Source organism: Misgurnus anguillicaudatus, chromosome 7 (assembly GCF_027580225.2).
Source record: "Misgurnus anguillicaudatus chromosome 7, ASM2758022v2, whole genome shotgun sequence".
NCBI lineage: Eukaryota > Metazoa > Chordata > Actinopteri > Cypriniformes > Cobitidae > Misgurnus > Misgurnus anguillicaudatus.
This window is the reverse complement of record NC_073343.2, coordinates 18918846-18935444: the sequence shown is the minus strand read 5'-3', so window position 1 is coordinate 18935444 and position 16599 is coordinate 18918846. Positions and strand designations below refer to the sequence as shown.

Genomic DNA, 16599 nt, shown 5'->3' with positions numbered 1-16599 from the left:
GCTTCACATCGTGCACCCTCGAAAAAGAAGTCACTGGCCGCCATTGGTGTTGGCTGTATGGATTTTTGAAGCTTAATCATTTACTATTACTAAAGTTATTGCAAGAAATATCAAACAAGAAATGTTTATAATTCACAAACACTATGAAACCAACTTAAACCTAAACCTTATTATACTTGTTTATGTGGGTTTCCAGACATTCCATACTATGACTGTTTGGGAGGTAAGTGAATGCGTTGAACAGTGTGCTGTTTCTCTAAAATGCATGAAAAAGCACAATTTTTTATTTGCATGTAAGACAGAAGAGTTTATGAGTGTCATTGTGCTGTAGTTTTAAGAGTTTATCTAGATAATACTACACTTTGTAATCTGCTTGTTTACAATTTTTAGCCATTTAAAGACTTTTCTTTCTAAATGTACCTTAATATTTACTGTCAAATTGGTTCCTATCTGTCACTGGGGCAGTACCCTTTAAAAAAGTACACCTTGCACCTCACAAGTTCATACACATCTGTACCTACATTTATGCATCTGGCAGATGCTTTTATCCAAAGTGACTTACAGTGCATTACAAGGTATACATTTTTTATCAGTATGTGTGTTCCCTGGGTTCAAATCCATGACATTTTGCTCTGCTAACGAGCTGTACAGGAATACAGGAGGAATATTAGGACCTTTAGGACCTAAGATTTTTTCAATTTAAATTTGTATCCATTGCTTTCACTGACATCAATGTTATTAGTGAAATGCAGTATTGGGTGAATATACTTTTTTGCATGCAGCCTGATGTAATACACGTTTTTCTGTCATTTTAATTCAAGTTATTTAAAAGAATTCTAGCATGAATTGTGCTATTATTATGTACATCTGTGTTATTATTTGTGCTTCTGTTTATTTGTGACTTCCCATTCATTATTATTAGCTCTGAAATTTCATTTCAAGCTCTTTTTGGGTTTTGTGTTTCACAGTGTATGACACGCCTCAGAACAATTTGCATCTGGCCCTGCTGACCTGCCTTTTCCTGCTGCTGTCTGTGCTCGGTCTCGTTCTGTACTGCACAGACCGCCGAAGACCTCAGCGTTCCTGCGAGGAGCTGCAGACGGCGCTGGCTGTGTACCTGCTGCAATTTAAGCAGATAGTCTGGGCCTGCTGGATATGGCTGACCATGCAATAACTATAACAAACCACAGGGGGCTGTATGTGGCTAAGAGGAAACATAAAAGGTGAGGATGACAGAGAAATGGAACAGAGATTTTAAAAAATGATTTTTATTACTAAGAAACAGCTTTATTTTTAATGTTATATTTAGACTGGGCACCAGTCAATATCTATGTGGATGTTTAACATCCGATTCTGTTGTTTTTAGTTGTTTAAAGGCCATGAGCTTTTCAGCACCATTAACCTGGTGTGCATTTTTTGCCCTTTATGGTGGCATAGCTAATGTCACATCCTCATTATACCAAAATATATATAAATTACCTCTGTATCTAGTGCTTTATCATTGTAGCAATTATAGGCTGTTGGAATGCATTTCTTTGTCTCCATCCAAAAATACCTTTGCAGGAATATTAACGAAAACTTTAATCACTTTCAGAATTTGTATAGAACCATAAAAATAGAGTACGAATGATTTCTGTCCACCAGAATTGGAGCCCGACTGATACATTGGTAGAATATCATTGAAAGTTAAATCATCCTTAAATAATTCAGTGTAAATGAATGCAAGCCATTATTTTTTGTATATAAAGTGGATGATTTCAATGGCACACTTTCTGTGTATCAAACAGAATAAGTGTAAGAAAGTATGCAGGAATATGACATGTGTTTGTATTGATATAAACAGCTCCCCCTAAAAAAGGGCTTTCTTGGGTTCCTTACAGACGCACTGATGTAAGATCCAAGTAATGATTTCAGGAACAAGTTATAAATTATTTACTCGACAAGAAAATTATTTCCACACTAGCTTTAAAATCATTGTTTTAGAGCTACTATAGCATAAAAAAAAACGTTTATGAGGAAATTCAGTTAGGGAGGGAATTAAATGCTTAAGGCAGTGGTTCTCAAACTTTTCAACATGCGCCCCCACCCCTTCTGTAGGATGTATCCATTCACTCCCACCCTACAAAGAAAATTCATGACCTTAAACAATTTAAACTTAGAATTTGAATTAAACAAAACATATTAAGTTATAAAATGTACTGCTGATGGTTAGTAGCCTTATTTTCTGAGGTATAATTATGAGGAATTAATGTATTTTAAACTTTATAAAATATTTCATAAAAATTTCCTTTCCACTCCCAGTTTGAGAACCACTGGCACGTGTTTTATTCAAGACCACACGTTTGGATATGTGCCCACATTTGTTTACCCAAATATTTTGATACACCTGTGAGGTGTTTTTGTTATATCAGCACTTTATTAGACCCTAAAATCACTCGAGCTCTACAGAATGTGCACACTGTACACTTTTTTGTTTGTTTGTTTTTTATAATATTTTGTTTATTCTACTATTTTGCATTTAATGCATTTGCTGTATATACTGATGTTGAATGTCTCAGTGGAATGCAAGACAATAATATTTATTTTACTAATTATAAGATATAGTATTAGAGTACAAATATGCATTTAATGCACTTATCAAACATGTACTGTACAGAATATACAGAAGGACAATAAACATTGTTAATGAATATATTTAAATGTATACTGTATGTGAAAAGAGAGGAACTGGCACAATGACTACACCTTTAACATGTATCTACACGAGTTTAAATTAAGGGCAAAGCTGTTACTTTAAGCACAAATGTTTCCATCTTCTAAAGCATCTCTGTAAGAGATAGAAACTGTTTAAAGGATGAGTTGGCCATATTTTGTGTCATGCACTGCCAGATTAACTGGCAAAAGAATGAATGCCATTTAAAATTGTTGACTGCTTTGTTACGCTCGCAATATTTGTTTCAATTTTAGCATTGTTGTAGAAATCCAACGATGCATTCTTTTGGTTTACTGTTTTTATACGAATTTTCTTTTCTATATTTATTTGTACTACTCTTTCACACGTTTTAACTTTTAATCTTCCTTTATATCTGCAGTTGTTGTCTCTATTTTTCTAGTCTTTGTGCGAGCATTTTCTATGAAACTACATCCATACTCTATGTCAATCACAGAACTATTGGTTACATATTCATTCATTCATTCTATACAATAGTTGCATGTATTTAAACAGACTTAGAATAACAAGAAAGGCTTTGATTCTTATCAATGAAGTTTTCAAGGATTTTTCAGAATCACTAAACGTTCTGTGTCACAGCCCATAAATAGCATTTAAAAGGGAAGTGATAAAGAGGAACTATACCTTTGTTTCAGTGACTGACATGACAGGGGTCTTGAATGTTAACACATACTGGTGTGATGCTCACATTCATATAAAAATAGAAAATTCAGCCAGTAGTATATTCTCATTCTGGTAGACTCTATAAGAAGGCATTCAAAAACATAACCATTAAACATTAATCTTTGGATAAGTGCACACTTTGAGTACATTAACAAACCTGCTGTGACTTACATTAAATCACTGTGAGATACTTGAGGATTAAAATCGGTATGTGTTAACAAATGTCTTGTTATACGGTCACCATTTAACTGTTTTAATTTTGTTGACAATATCTCATTAACTGCTTCAGGGGAATTCGGATAAAATACAGAAATCAATTAAATATTTTGTATTATTGTAATATGTTTTATATTATATTGTAATAATATAAAATCTCAATGGTTTTATTTGAAATCTTTAAAGCAATAAAAGCAACGCAAGAAAAAAACATGTTACACTTTTTTGTTCAGCAATGCATATTTCTAGGCATTTATTAAATTCATGATCAATAAAACACAATTTTCTATCATTGGTTTTGTATCATTATCATTATTAGTTCTGTTTATGCTGCTGTAAAAAAATGCTTGAATTAAAATTAATAAATACCTTATAAACCTGAAAGTTTCTGTTATTTGTTCCTACCACAAAAATATGCAAAAAAAAAAAAAAACGGTATACTGTATATACAATGTTTTATTGTGAGAAACACATGGGATTGAGTGTTACAGAGATTATTCTCATAACTTGTGCTCATATTAACCTATAAAACTCATATACAGACTATATATGTTTCATTAGCATTTACATAACAGAAGATGCGTACACCAAAAAGGCATACAATACATCAAACTTTATTGCAGCATGCACAACAGTTGTTTAAAATAGAATCACCTTTAAGGTTCATGAGGTCTTTCTATCCATAAAAGCAAGTAAACCCAACATAAATTAACCAAATTCGATCATTAAAAACTCCTTTAAGTCTCACACCGCTTATAAAAATATACCATGGTACATTTGATGGCTTTCTATACACGTATCATGGTAGTAACCACAGTACCTCATTAATGCTATGGTGGATTTCAGTACTATGGTATATTTGATCACTGTCCGTATACAATACAGCACATTCTACAGAATACTGTTTCATTGAAGTTTGATGTCATAATGAAGATAGCTTTATGTCACTGAAATTAACTTTCATTTAAGTTTAATATAACACAAATGTACATGCAAGCATGGCTTAAAATAGCAGCTCCTTTAGGAAAATACTATCACAGTCATATACATGGTTATATTTTATACATAGAAACATCAAATGGAACTGTTAAAAAAATCCCATAGAAATTTCAGTGCCACCTGCAGCCGGCCGCCAGCAACCCACTGCAGACCCAAATGTATGTTATTTACTGGCAAGAGTTTGTTCAAAGTTAAATAAATATTAAGGGCTCTATCATACACCCGGTGCATTGCGCGACACAAGTGTCTTTTGCTAGTTTCAACCCTGCGCAATTATCATTTTCACGTTTAGCGCCACGTTGTTTAAATAGCAAATGCATTTGCAAATCCCTTTTGCGCCTATGGGCGTTTTGGTCTGAAAACGAGGTGTGTTTAGGCGCATTGTTGGCGCGTTGCTATTTTGAGGCAACTAAAATAGATGCCATTGACCAACAAAAACCTGGTCTAAAGTCAATGGCGCAATATGTTTTTTGTTTTTTAAAGAGCGCATTTGTAATATGCGCCTATAAACGGGACGAAAACGCGGGTTTGCTTATCACACACATGAATGCGCAGCAGCACAAAAACGCTTTTAAATATGAAAGATTAAAGGATTGAATGTAAAAGATTATTATTGAGTCTCTTGGACATAAATGAGGACTAATTATGAGACGTTAGAAGGCGCAAAGAGCTGCTTCACTTGTAGCCTGGTAAGTAAATAAATGCTTTGCTTTAAACAAATGCATCTGTTTTTGCAAATGTATTTTTTTTTAAATGCTACCTCACGGATTTATTGTATATGATGACTCTGTACCTGTGGATATGGTGAGATGAAAAACATTTTTAAGTAATGCTTAAAAAAAACTCATGACGCTGTCCAAGTGCTGAAACGTGCGGAGAGCCGTTTGTAAATTCTTTATCTCCTGTTTGTTACAAATAAAGTATTTTTTGGAGTACAAACCTTTTCTTACATACTTGTAAATTACTTTTTGATGATATTGGATTTAAAGCAATTAAAAGCCTGCTTTTTTACTTCCATGACTAAAAGAAAACGGGTTTTAAAGGTTTTAATAAAAAAATAACAATTTCAATACAAGTGAAAAATAACACAGTAATTTAACATCATTCTTAAACTGGGGATCTTCTTCCTCCACTTAGTTTTTCAGTTTACAAAGTCCGTCATCTAAATAGGCATTAGACATAGCGCCACCGCAACAGGCTTTTAAAGGAGATGAGAGCTGAGACCCTCATTGGTTTATTGCATGTTATGCCCAAAATACTCCCATTACTCATTAAAAAAATAGGACCAACCCTTTTCGACCATGCGCTCGGCGCACAAACCATTTTTCCCGTCGTTAAATTAGCAAAAGTGGATTCGGACACGCCCATTTAGACGTTGCGCTGTGCGCTTTAGACAATGCGGTTAGATCGTTAAAATAGGGCCCCTAATGTTGCCAGTAAATAACATACATTCAAATCCACAGCAAGCCACCGGCAACCAGCTGAAAGCAACACTGTACCTCTACGGAATGTTTTTAACCCATTGACAGAAAGGAAATGTAAAGAAAGATGGATCACATACAGAATGTCAATATAGTTAAACTGTAACTGAAATGGTTTAAACTAGTATCTGTGGTATACCTGAGCTCTACAATCTAACTCTTCAGCTAATGTATTATTAATGGAAAAGAAAACTGATTGGAAGCTTGTTCCTCTTTTCTAGATGTGTTTAAAAACACATTAGAGTCATTTAGTTAGACATGGCTGGCAATAAATGACAGTAAAATTGACTTTGATTGTGTGTCACAAAGGATATTTCAAAAATGTATTTTGAGCAGGTTTGAGTTGAGCTCATCTGATGTGTGAATTAGATTTTTATGTCTATAAAACACTTCAACTGTCTAGAAGCAGCAGACTGTAACACTACAAGATTATCAATAGCATAATCAATGTTTTGTCTTTTATATCATGCCACTTTTCCTGTCTACCACATCAGAGCAGCGTCGTGAGGAACGTCCGAGTAAAAACTCTTTCTCATGGATCAAGCTGTCAACAAGATCTTCTTGACGGTAGTTATGGTAGACCTTCAGAAATGCCATGACGGTGATACTGAGCCAAGTCAGCCAGGCTGCCCACAATCCAAACTAAAAAAGAGCAACATCACAGTTACTAGAAGAGTAAAAGTTTATCATCAAACTGTAAATGTTGGCCTGACGAAGCTTTGACAGTAACCCAAAATACAGGCTGAAGAACTGGGCCAAGTTTATTGGACCGGGGGCATTTTATATGTGCTGAAGACCAACCTGTGCTATAGCAAACTGGTCATAAAAAGCAGAGTTGTCCAACCCTAGTTCAAGATCAGTGTCCTGCAGATCCTCACAGCTTAAAAAAAACAGTGGTCAACATTAGATAATTCACAAACATTAGATAATTCACAAATGCAAGCAAAATAAATATTCAGGTAAAGCAGTATAGCCAGATGAAATACTCAATACTGACATATATGACAAAATGTTACATTCCAGTAATGCAAAAGTGTGTTGATACTCATAAGGGATCATGAAATTAGGAATTAAATTTTACTTGATCTTTTGACATATAGCAGGTCTTGGTATCATTAATATATCCTGCAAATTTCCTAGCTTAAAACCACCTCCTCTTCTATTACAAAAGCATTTTTAATAGATAATTGTTCCCAGAAAAAAAACAAACACATGTAAAATGGCTGAATTCAATTTTGAATTTGAAATACATTTTTAGATGACCTGTCTCAGAAAAAGACACAGCACATTATTGTATCATTAGCTCTACCCACTGGTGTTTAGACTTCATTCAGAGGAGTGACTGAATCTGATGGAGTAGCTGTGCTGTGAAAAAATATTATGCTAATATATATCGAGTTAACTCATCAATTAAGAGAAAGCGCTTCCCTGCCAATGACGAGAATTTCTGGCTTTCTGCAATACCGCTATTATCCACCAGGTGGCGGAAATTATACAACCCGGAAGTAGTGCATCACATGAAAGAGAAAGAACTTTGTGTATGTTTTAATGCTCTGCATCTGATCTCTAACAAAAATGAAATTATCACAGCTTTTTGCTCAAAATTGGGTGTTTTAAAAGAACCCTACCAATATTTGAGAGGTGATAAAAATAGAAATAATGAAGGGCGGATGAAACTGTTTTTTTTTTTTTTTTTTTGAAAGCAGAGGGTATGTTTTTTATTTGATATATTGTTTGTTTATATATTTAAAGAGGAACATTTTGTGGAAGTCATTAAACTTTTGTGAAAATCATGAAAAATGCTGGCCCTGACTGGTAACTTTTTTTTATAAAACGCTGGCGGTGAAAGAGTTAAAAGAGTAAAAATGTTGTAGTCGTGCTTGTCCACAAGCTGAGAGCATTTCATTTAGAAATGGAACTGGCAGCAGCCTGACAATTGGATGGGGGCGGAGCTAACGAATGCTCCAGTCCAAGAAGAGAATGTTCACCACAAGTGGGCGGAAGTACATTTTCAGATTTTAATTGAAGTTTATGAGGGTGCATGAATAAAAAATAGACTTACACAGATATTATATTAAAAATAAGATTTGTTGGTTTTGATTACATTGGAACTTTAATGGGGAAGGAAGGACACAAATCACACTGACTGGTTCAATCAGTGGATGAAAACAGGGTGGATAATGGTAATACATTTTCTACATTTGTATGATTTAAAAAAAAACTTTAGTAATATTATAAGTATACCTCAGGGAACATAATAAAAATATTTTAAAAAAAAAAACTTCCCCCGGAAAACCCGCCCAGCCGTCAGTCAGCGGGAGACGCTAGAGCTTGCTAACAGCTTATCACGCCACTCAGCTTTGTTTAATTTCAAAAGTCAACAATGGCACAAGAAGTGTGTTTTTGGAGGTAAGGAGAAGACATCCAGCCTTATGGAAACAATGGATATAGTTTATTATCCGGATTAGCAGCGGAGTTTTGCGTGTGTGTTTGATGCTGTGAATTTTCAGAACCAGGTCATGACGAGTTACACGTGGTAAGTAAGACTTCTGTCTTATGTTGGAAATAGCTAGGCGCGTGTATATTATATAAATGACACGAACATGTAGTGAATCATAAGTTATAAGTGTTGTATAGTGTTGCATGACTCGTACTCGCTCCAGCCGCGGTAGTAACTCCTCCTTCTTCATTTTTTCGTACGTTATCGGAAAGATTCGGTAAAGCTAATCTTTCTTTTATAAATCTGATTAAACTAAAGACTCTTCAGAGATATAAAGGATGTCATACTACTCTGTAGGTACTCCAGATTAACATCAGAAATGCAGAAACAGCGTGTGTTACGTGAGCTTTAACAAAACACTCAATACACTTTATTGATAGAAACATACCCAAAAAGGCCTACCCAATTACAGTAATTAAACGTATAAAATAAGTCCTGAGAAGAAACCGGACAATCATGCTCACAGCTGCTGGGCATACTGCCTCCTTCTGTGATGGCATCACACCATAGATTGAAGCCCACACTGACTATTGTGCTGGAAAGGAACACTGCAAACACTATGAGGGTGCTGATAAGCAGGTTCAGGAAGGAATTGAAGATTGAGCTACATACGTAGGGTTATAAAGACATGAAGAAGACAGAATGCTTAAAAATCTGCAACACTCAATACATTTAAAAGAATAGTTCGACTGAACATGTCATGACATATCTTAAAGAAAACGTTTTTGAGTGCATGTAAGAAACATTTTGAGAGTTATGGCAGGGGGGAATTTTTTAGCAAATAACAACATTAAAGTTATCCTATTACATATAATATACAGCAAAAGGATGGGTTAGTGTGTTGATATTTTTGTGTAGCTGCTTTGTCCATTTTGACACTTGGAAGTGTAAATTACCATAGAATTTAATTGGAAAGAGGCTGCTGTGATATTTTGGGAATATTGTTTTTGTCTAAAATAAAGGTTTGGGTACATGATTTAGGTTGAACTACTGACTGAAATATTGAACTTGATGAACTATTCAAAGAATAATGGTTTCTAAAATGGATGTCAACATTATAGAAATACTGGGTAATATAATTATTTATCAATTTCTTTATTATTACAAACTGCTCAAAATCTATTTTCAAATTGTATAACTTCTAGTGTAAAATATTGGCCACGTTACTTGGTTATGGCCACTATCAACTTATTTAGACCTTCATATTGTGCAAAATATGAGGCTTCCAAATCACAATTACATTGTAGTTTATTATGTAACTAAACATTAAACGAATATGCTACTGTAATATGTGGTACTGTATGACATAACAGCAACCATGCACACTCTCAGCATCCAAACCGCATCACTGGAAGTAATGTCTAATACTGTACAAGTGAGATCTACATGCAATAATATGAAATAAATGACCCCCTCACTCGTCGTGGCCTTTACAGATAAAGAACAGCAGTCTCCAGGCTTGGACAGCGGACAGGATTAGTGACGCGATGCCGACAGCAGTGATAAAACTGCAGGATGACTGTGGTCCCCATTCCTCAATGATAAAGCGCTGCTTCGACACCGTGATGTTCTCGTTCTGCCACATACCTCGCGTAAACAGCAAACATTTCCCCCGAAAATCATCAGTGTTTTCCGAGAGAGGTACTACCGCTATGAAGCCAAATACGAAGGCTAAAAAATAAAGGATGCATTGGGCAAATATGAAATTATCCATTGCCATTTTGATCGCGATTGTGGCGCAAGCCAGCCTTGAGCTGTGGCTCTGCAGCTGCGCAGTTTGACTCTGCAGAAGAGGCGCCTAGCAGAATATATCACAAGCCCCGATGCCATTTAAAGGCAAAATAGTGTCAAAACTGTACAACACAAACTTTAAATAGTTTTCTAAAAGCATTAATTCATACAAATGTTTCAGAAAGCGTTGTAATGCCTGTGGTTAGAAAAAAATAAATTATGCAGCAGGTAGCCTAGTTCAAACCATAGCCTATTCAATAAAAGATAGGTAGGACTTTTATAAGCAATTTGCGTTGTTTGTTATATCTCAAACATATTAATACAGTATAAAAACCTACTACTACATACCTGACCTTTTGTGACCATTAGGGGCTTTATTGTGTTTTTTTTTCATCTACAAGAACAGCTTACAAAAGATGCAATACTGGTATTTTATTTGAAATACAATATAGAGGTCAGAAATAGACTGTTTTAAATTACAATGTTTAATTTGCAAACAATAATCTGTGCTTTAAGTTGAAATATGGCAGAACGTCAATAATGTATCTCATTGGCTCTTGCATTGGTTTTTAAGTATTTAATCATGGGACATGCAAGATACATATCAGCATAGGAGACAGGATCTTGTGTCCTATAGTTCTTTCTCGTTTACTATCACTATCTCTATTCTCTCTCTCTCTCTCCACACACACACACACACACACACACACACACACACACACACACACACACACACACACACACACACACACACACACACACAGTGAGATTTGTGCTGATGGCAGAAGGCAAATCCAACTGGGCTGATTACTGATTAAAAGGAATTATGAGAGAGGTCACAGCTTAGCCTGTGGCAGACCCTTACACAAATGTCCACTTTTATGAACAAACAATGCATTCATATTGTTGGACAAAAACTGAGGACATCTGATGGAAATACAGGGACTAATCAACTTTAATGAAGTGAAATATCATAGACATGAATGCCGTAGACATGAACTGGTGAGTAATACCTCTTTAATACAATCCCTATTCAAGGATCATCCTTACTCACCAAGTCTGAATGAGGACAAGCCTGCGTATGTTTGTCTAGGTGAACTTTGTTTTGCCTGCTATTTTGAGCCTATAATATCGTGACCATGAATATTTTTAGAATTATCACTTATATGGCTGCAAATATTTGGATTTTACATTTGGAGAGTATTTACAATACTTTTATGGAAATGTATGTAAATAGTAATGATGTGCTGATCCGAAATCGGAAGATTGCTGAATCTGGTATAGCGTAATATATTGCAATTAATACAGTTACCATAGTATCAATGATAATTTCACCAAGTCAGATTTATGTTATACAGTTTTGCATCTCTATGTAATGTTCTGGTTTTGCTCAGTGTACCTACTGTGTTGCTTTTTTCCTCAGGTGTACATTTGCAAAAATATTTGGAGTGGAAAATATTTCACTATTTTTTGAAATCACCACCAATGGCCTCTTCAACCACTTTGACAAACCTGTGAATTAAATGGCCTTGTTAAGCTCAGCTGACCAATTTATTTTGCCTTTTTATCACAATCTGTTCATCTCACAATTAAAATCCTTAAAATGAATTTGCTACATTCTTACAGTTTGGACATAGCTACTAAATAACACTAAGTTAGGGCATAAAGCTGATGGTTAAGAAGAATAAGTCCTATTATGCACTTGTCTAAATACCAACAGTATATGCTTCTATAAAACTAAGGGAATTACCACGGATCTAATATGGCTGTGTTACCAGTGAGGTTCACTAAAACCAAGAGGGACAAACTGGCTCAGGTTCTGTGGGTGCTGAACTGGGTTTCTGTGGTAACAGGGATCATCCTCTTTAGTTTGGGAATCTTTCTGAAAGTGGAGATTAACAAACGGCAGGACCTAATGACCGAACGTCAGCTTCAGTCTGTGCCAAACATGCTAATTGCAGTGGGATTGATAGCTTGTGGAATCAACTTTTTAGGAGGAAAGATCTGCTATGACTGTGTGGACACTAGCAAGTTCTTGCGTTGGAAGCTTGTCATGCTTCCATACATAATTTGTACGTTTTTCTTCACTCTGAGTGTCCTCGTGGGCGCCCTGATGTGCTACAGCTTGCACGGACAGCTGGAAGAGTCACTCATGCTGGGGCTACGTGATGCTATGCGGTACTATAAGGACACGGACACACCCGGACGCTGCTTCTTAAAACGCACTGTCGATCTCCTGCAGATCCAGTTCCAATGCTGTGGGAATGAGGGCCACAGAGACTGGTTTCAGATCCAGTGGGTCAGCAACCGGTACCTAGACATGTCTCAACGGGAAGTGGTGGAGTAAGTTAGACATGCCAAGTCAAAATAAGGAATTATATTTGATTTAGATTCTGATACTAATAGCATTTAAATTGGACCTTAAAAAAATATTGGTTTGTGATATGACCCCCAAAATCAAATAATCTTGTACCACTGTGAAAACAATTGAAAACCCTTACGGACATTTCTTCCTAAAATCGGAATATTCTAAAATGTATTTTCTTTTCTTATTAGCCGCCTTCGCAGTAATGTGGAGGGCAAATATCTAATGGACGCAGTTCCTTTCAGCTGCTGCAATGTCAACTCTCCTCGTCCATGCATTCAGGATCAAATCACCAATAACTCGGCCCACTTTAATTACGAGTACCAGACAGAGGAGCTCAACCTGTGGATGAGAGGCTGTCGACAAGCTCTGTTAGAGTACTACACAAACATCATGCATTCAATTGGCCTTACTGTTCTTATTATCTGGCTGTTTGAGGTGAGTTGTCTTTATTGTTTTGCTGATCAGCAAAGTTAAAACTTGCGTTTAATTTGAAAGCATCTTTGATGTTTTAATCCATAGTGAAATTATAAATATTTGCAAAGCCTTTTAAAGGAATCGTTCATCCAAAAATGTAAATTCTGCCATCATTCTGCCACGCTCACGTTGTTACAAACCTGTATACATTTATTTGCTCTGATGAACAAGAAGGAAGATATTTTGAGGAATGTTTGTAACCAAACATTTTTCTATAGTAAGAAAAAAGAATACTATGGAAGTGAATGGGGCCCATGAACGGTTTGGTTAGTAAATTATGACAGAATGTTCATTTTTGGTGTAAACTAACCCAGCCTCTAATATCAGTACCTTCTCTGACAGCTCTCTGTCCTTACGGGGGTCCGGTACCTCCAGACGGCCCTGGAGAACGTGGTGCGTCAAGGTGACCCCGAAAGTGACTCTGACGGGTGGCTCCTTGAGAGCAGCTTGGTGGAGACGGCTCGCTCTAATTTCAGCATTATCAAAAACCTGGGCAAGTTTAACCAAATCAACACAGCCAGCAATGGAGATCCAAACATTGACAGACCATCCACAGCACACTATGGTCCAGACAATGTGCCTCCAAAGCCTATTCCAATAGCCAGTTAGCCTTTGGCCATATTGTTCATTCTGATGACCGTTTTAAATGTTACATACATAAGCAAACAAACAAACATGAAAATCTGATTTTTTCCATGTTTAAGTGCTAGAAATGGGTCCCCGGTGCTTCTATCAACCTAGAAAATGTGAAAAGATCAATCCAGTAACTTTTTAAGTTTTGGTAAACTATTCTCTGCAAGGATGTGAAAAAAAAGATCATTGAAATTTGACTCTTCCTGTGATGTCAGAGGATAATACTGCCCCTTAATCTGCACTATCCAACCACAGCACTGCCATTTAGTGCAGAGATCAGTTTATTTGCATTTAAAGGGACACACCCAAATGGCACATTTTTGCTGAATTCCGTTTCAATGTGAAATGAAAATCATGAATTACATTGTTTTGACATGCAAAGAAGAGGTTTATGTCAGTGTAAAGCAACATGGGGCCTTGACATCTTAAACTGCCTCTTAATAAAGATGCAACAGTCTAATTTATATAAAAGTGTTTAGCAATTGTACCATGTACTGTAAATAGTGTGAATAAGGATCAATACATGTGTTTAGTCCATATGGTAAGTAGGTTGGATTGCAGTGTTAGAAATTTACATTTTTTAAGGGCAGTTGAATTTAGGGATGTTTATTACATTTAGAACAGCTTATTTTGAGTTAGTCCATTAATATCAAAAATTTTTAATGTTACCAAATAAAGTTATTTTTGAATAATCAAATAGTAACTTTCAACTGCATTCCTGCCTTTTAAATTCCTGTCCATAATGCACTGTGAAGAAAAATTTTCGTGAAATCATATATATTCTATATACACTCACCTAAAGGATTATTAGGAACACCATACTAATACTGTGTTTGACCGCCTTTGCCTTCAGAACCGCCTTAATTCTACGTGGCATTGATTCAACAAGGTGCTGAAAGCATTTTTTAGAAATGTTGGCCCATATTGATAGGATAGCATCTTGCAGTTGATGGAGATTTGTGGGATGCACATCCAGGGCACGAAGCTCCGGTTCCACCACATCCCAAAGATGCTCTATTGGGTTGAGATCTGGTGACTGTGGGGGCCATTTTAGTACAGTGAACTCATTGTCATGTTCAAGAAACCAATTTGAAATTATTTGAGCTTTGTGACTTGGTGCATTATCCTGCTGGAAGTAGCCATCAGAGGATGGGTACATGGTGGTCATAAAGGGATGAACATGGTCAGAAACAATGCTCAGGTAGGCCGTGGCATTTGAATGATGCCCAATTGGCACTAAGGGGCCTAATGTATGCCAAGAAAACATCCCCCACACCATTACACCACCACCAGCCTGCACAGTGGTAATAAGGCATGATGGATCCATGTTCTCATTATGTTTACACCAAATTCCGACTCTTCCATCTGAATGTCTTAACAGAAATTGAGACTCATCAGACCAGGCACATTTTTCCAGTCTTCAACTGTCCAATTTTAGTGAGCTTGTGCAAATTGTAGCCTTTTTTTCCTATTTGTAGTGGAGATGAGTGGTACCCGGTGGGGTCTTCTGCTGTATACCTCAGTTGTAACGAGTGGTTATTGTAGTCAAAGTTGCTCTTCTATCAGCTTGAATCAGTCTGCCCATTCTCCTCTGACCTCTAGCATCAAGGCATTTTCGCCCACAGGACTGCCGCATACTGGATATTTTCCCTTTTCACATCATTCTTTGTAAACCCTAGAAATGGTTGTGCGTGAAAATCCCAGTAATTGAGCAGATTATGAAATACTCAGACCGGCACTGTCTGGCACCACAACCATGCCACGCTCAGAATTGCTTAAATCACCTTTCTTTCCCATTCTGACATTCAGTTTGGAGTTCAGGAGATTGTCTTGACCAGGACCACACCCCAAAATGCATTGAAGCAACTGCCATGGGATTGGTTGATTAGATAATTGCATTAATGAGAAATTGAACAGGTGTTCCTAATTATCCTTTAGGTGAGTGTATATATTCAACACCTATGCAAAAACTATGCCTCAATCTCGTGCCTGAATAGGCTTATACAGTTATTCACAAAAATGATTACATCAGGCTACTATAACAATACCGATGGCCTCTAACTCTATTTTTACACTATAAAGTTCAATTATGACTAAATTGATTTTAAATATGTTATGATAGTAAATTCAACATGTAATGTTTGATTAACGAATAAAAGTTGATAATCCCAAAATTGTAATGTCTAGGATTGCTATATGGGGTACAATTATGAGCTCAGATTCAAAACCCTCTGAGAGAAAATAAATGAGTTTTTTTTTACCAGACTTTCAATGGATTCTGCCAACAAACTGGTATTTCTTAATAGCCTGAAGTCAGGATTAAGTGAATTTGAAGCAAAAGTATTTGATGAATGTATAATACATGCCGAGAACATTTGGTTAATATCATTATTTCATTTTTGACGGATGTGGCATTTAGTGGCTTTAGCATCTGAGCGCTTTAATTACTTCGCTTTAAATGTCTGCATGTAAACCCAGCATTTTTTGTTTTTGGATGTGAAAGATACTTAAATTCTTTGGCTTGTTGTGTAACATTGGTGTACAATAGGCACCAACTAGGCTTATTGCAAAAACACTCAGAATGTGTGTAACTCATGATTATTATTATAATGTAAGTTTTGAGATTTTCAATCACAATGCTCTGTCTCAACAGGAAAACTGTATTTCTTATATTAATGTGAACCAAAGATAACCATTATTTTTCATTTGGAAACTACAGTATTTACAATAAAAAACTTGAGAAAGTACACATAACACATCTAGTCTACAAGATACAAAGCAAAGACAAGCAATCCATCATGGA

At 36.0% G+C, this 16599-nt stretch overlaps 3 protein-coding genes across 5 annotated transcripts in view; 2 read left to right on the top strand and 1 right to left on the bottom strand.

Annotated features, from left to right (window-relative positions):
- Positions 1-3902, top strand: part of LOC129417771 (uncharacterized) — a 30640-nt gene extending 26738 nt beyond the window's left edge. Inside the window, exons 9-11 of one of the 3 annotated variants that reach the window (XM_055172595.2) lie at positions 197-223; positions 969-1223; positions 2302-3902. In XM_055172595.2, the coding sequence (XP_055028570.2) occupies positions 197-223; positions 969-1174 (233 nt within the window). In that variant the 3' untranslated portion in view covers positions 1175-1223; positions 2302-3902. Of the gene's footprint in view, positions 1-196; positions 224-968 lie in introns of all 3 variants that reach the window. The other 2 variants (XM_073869495.1, XM_055172596.2) reach the window with 2 other exon arrangements.
- Positions 3903-4050: 148 nt separating this feature from the next.
- Positions 4051-10387, bottom strand: LOC129418151 (transmembrane protein 179). Its single transcript, XM_073869497.1, has 4 exons — positions 10009-10387; positions 9059-9194; positions 6892-6972; positions 4051-6732 (listed from the first exon to the last, which is right to left on the bottom strand). The coding sequence occupies exons 1-4, from the start codon at positions 10308-10310 to the stop codon at positions 6550-6552; spliced, it is 702 nt and encodes a 233-aa protein (XP_073725598.1). The 5' UTR covers positions 10311-10387; the 3' UTR covers positions 4051-6549.
- A 683-nt stretch (positions 10388-11070) lies between these two features.
- LOC129417917 (photoreceptor outer segment membrane glycoprotein 2) lies at positions 11071-14997 on the top strand. The gene is made up of 4 exons (XM_055172800.2): positions 11071-11323; positions 11745-12664; positions 12878-13124; positions 13506-14997. The coding sequence occupies exons 2-4, from the start codon at positions 12084-12086 to the stop codon at positions 13770-13772; spliced, it is 1095 nt and encodes a 364-aa protein (XP_055028775.2). The 5' UTR covers positions 11071-11323; positions 11745-12083; the 3' UTR covers positions 13773-14997.
- The last annotated feature ends 1602 nt before the right edge of the window (positions 14998-16599 follow it).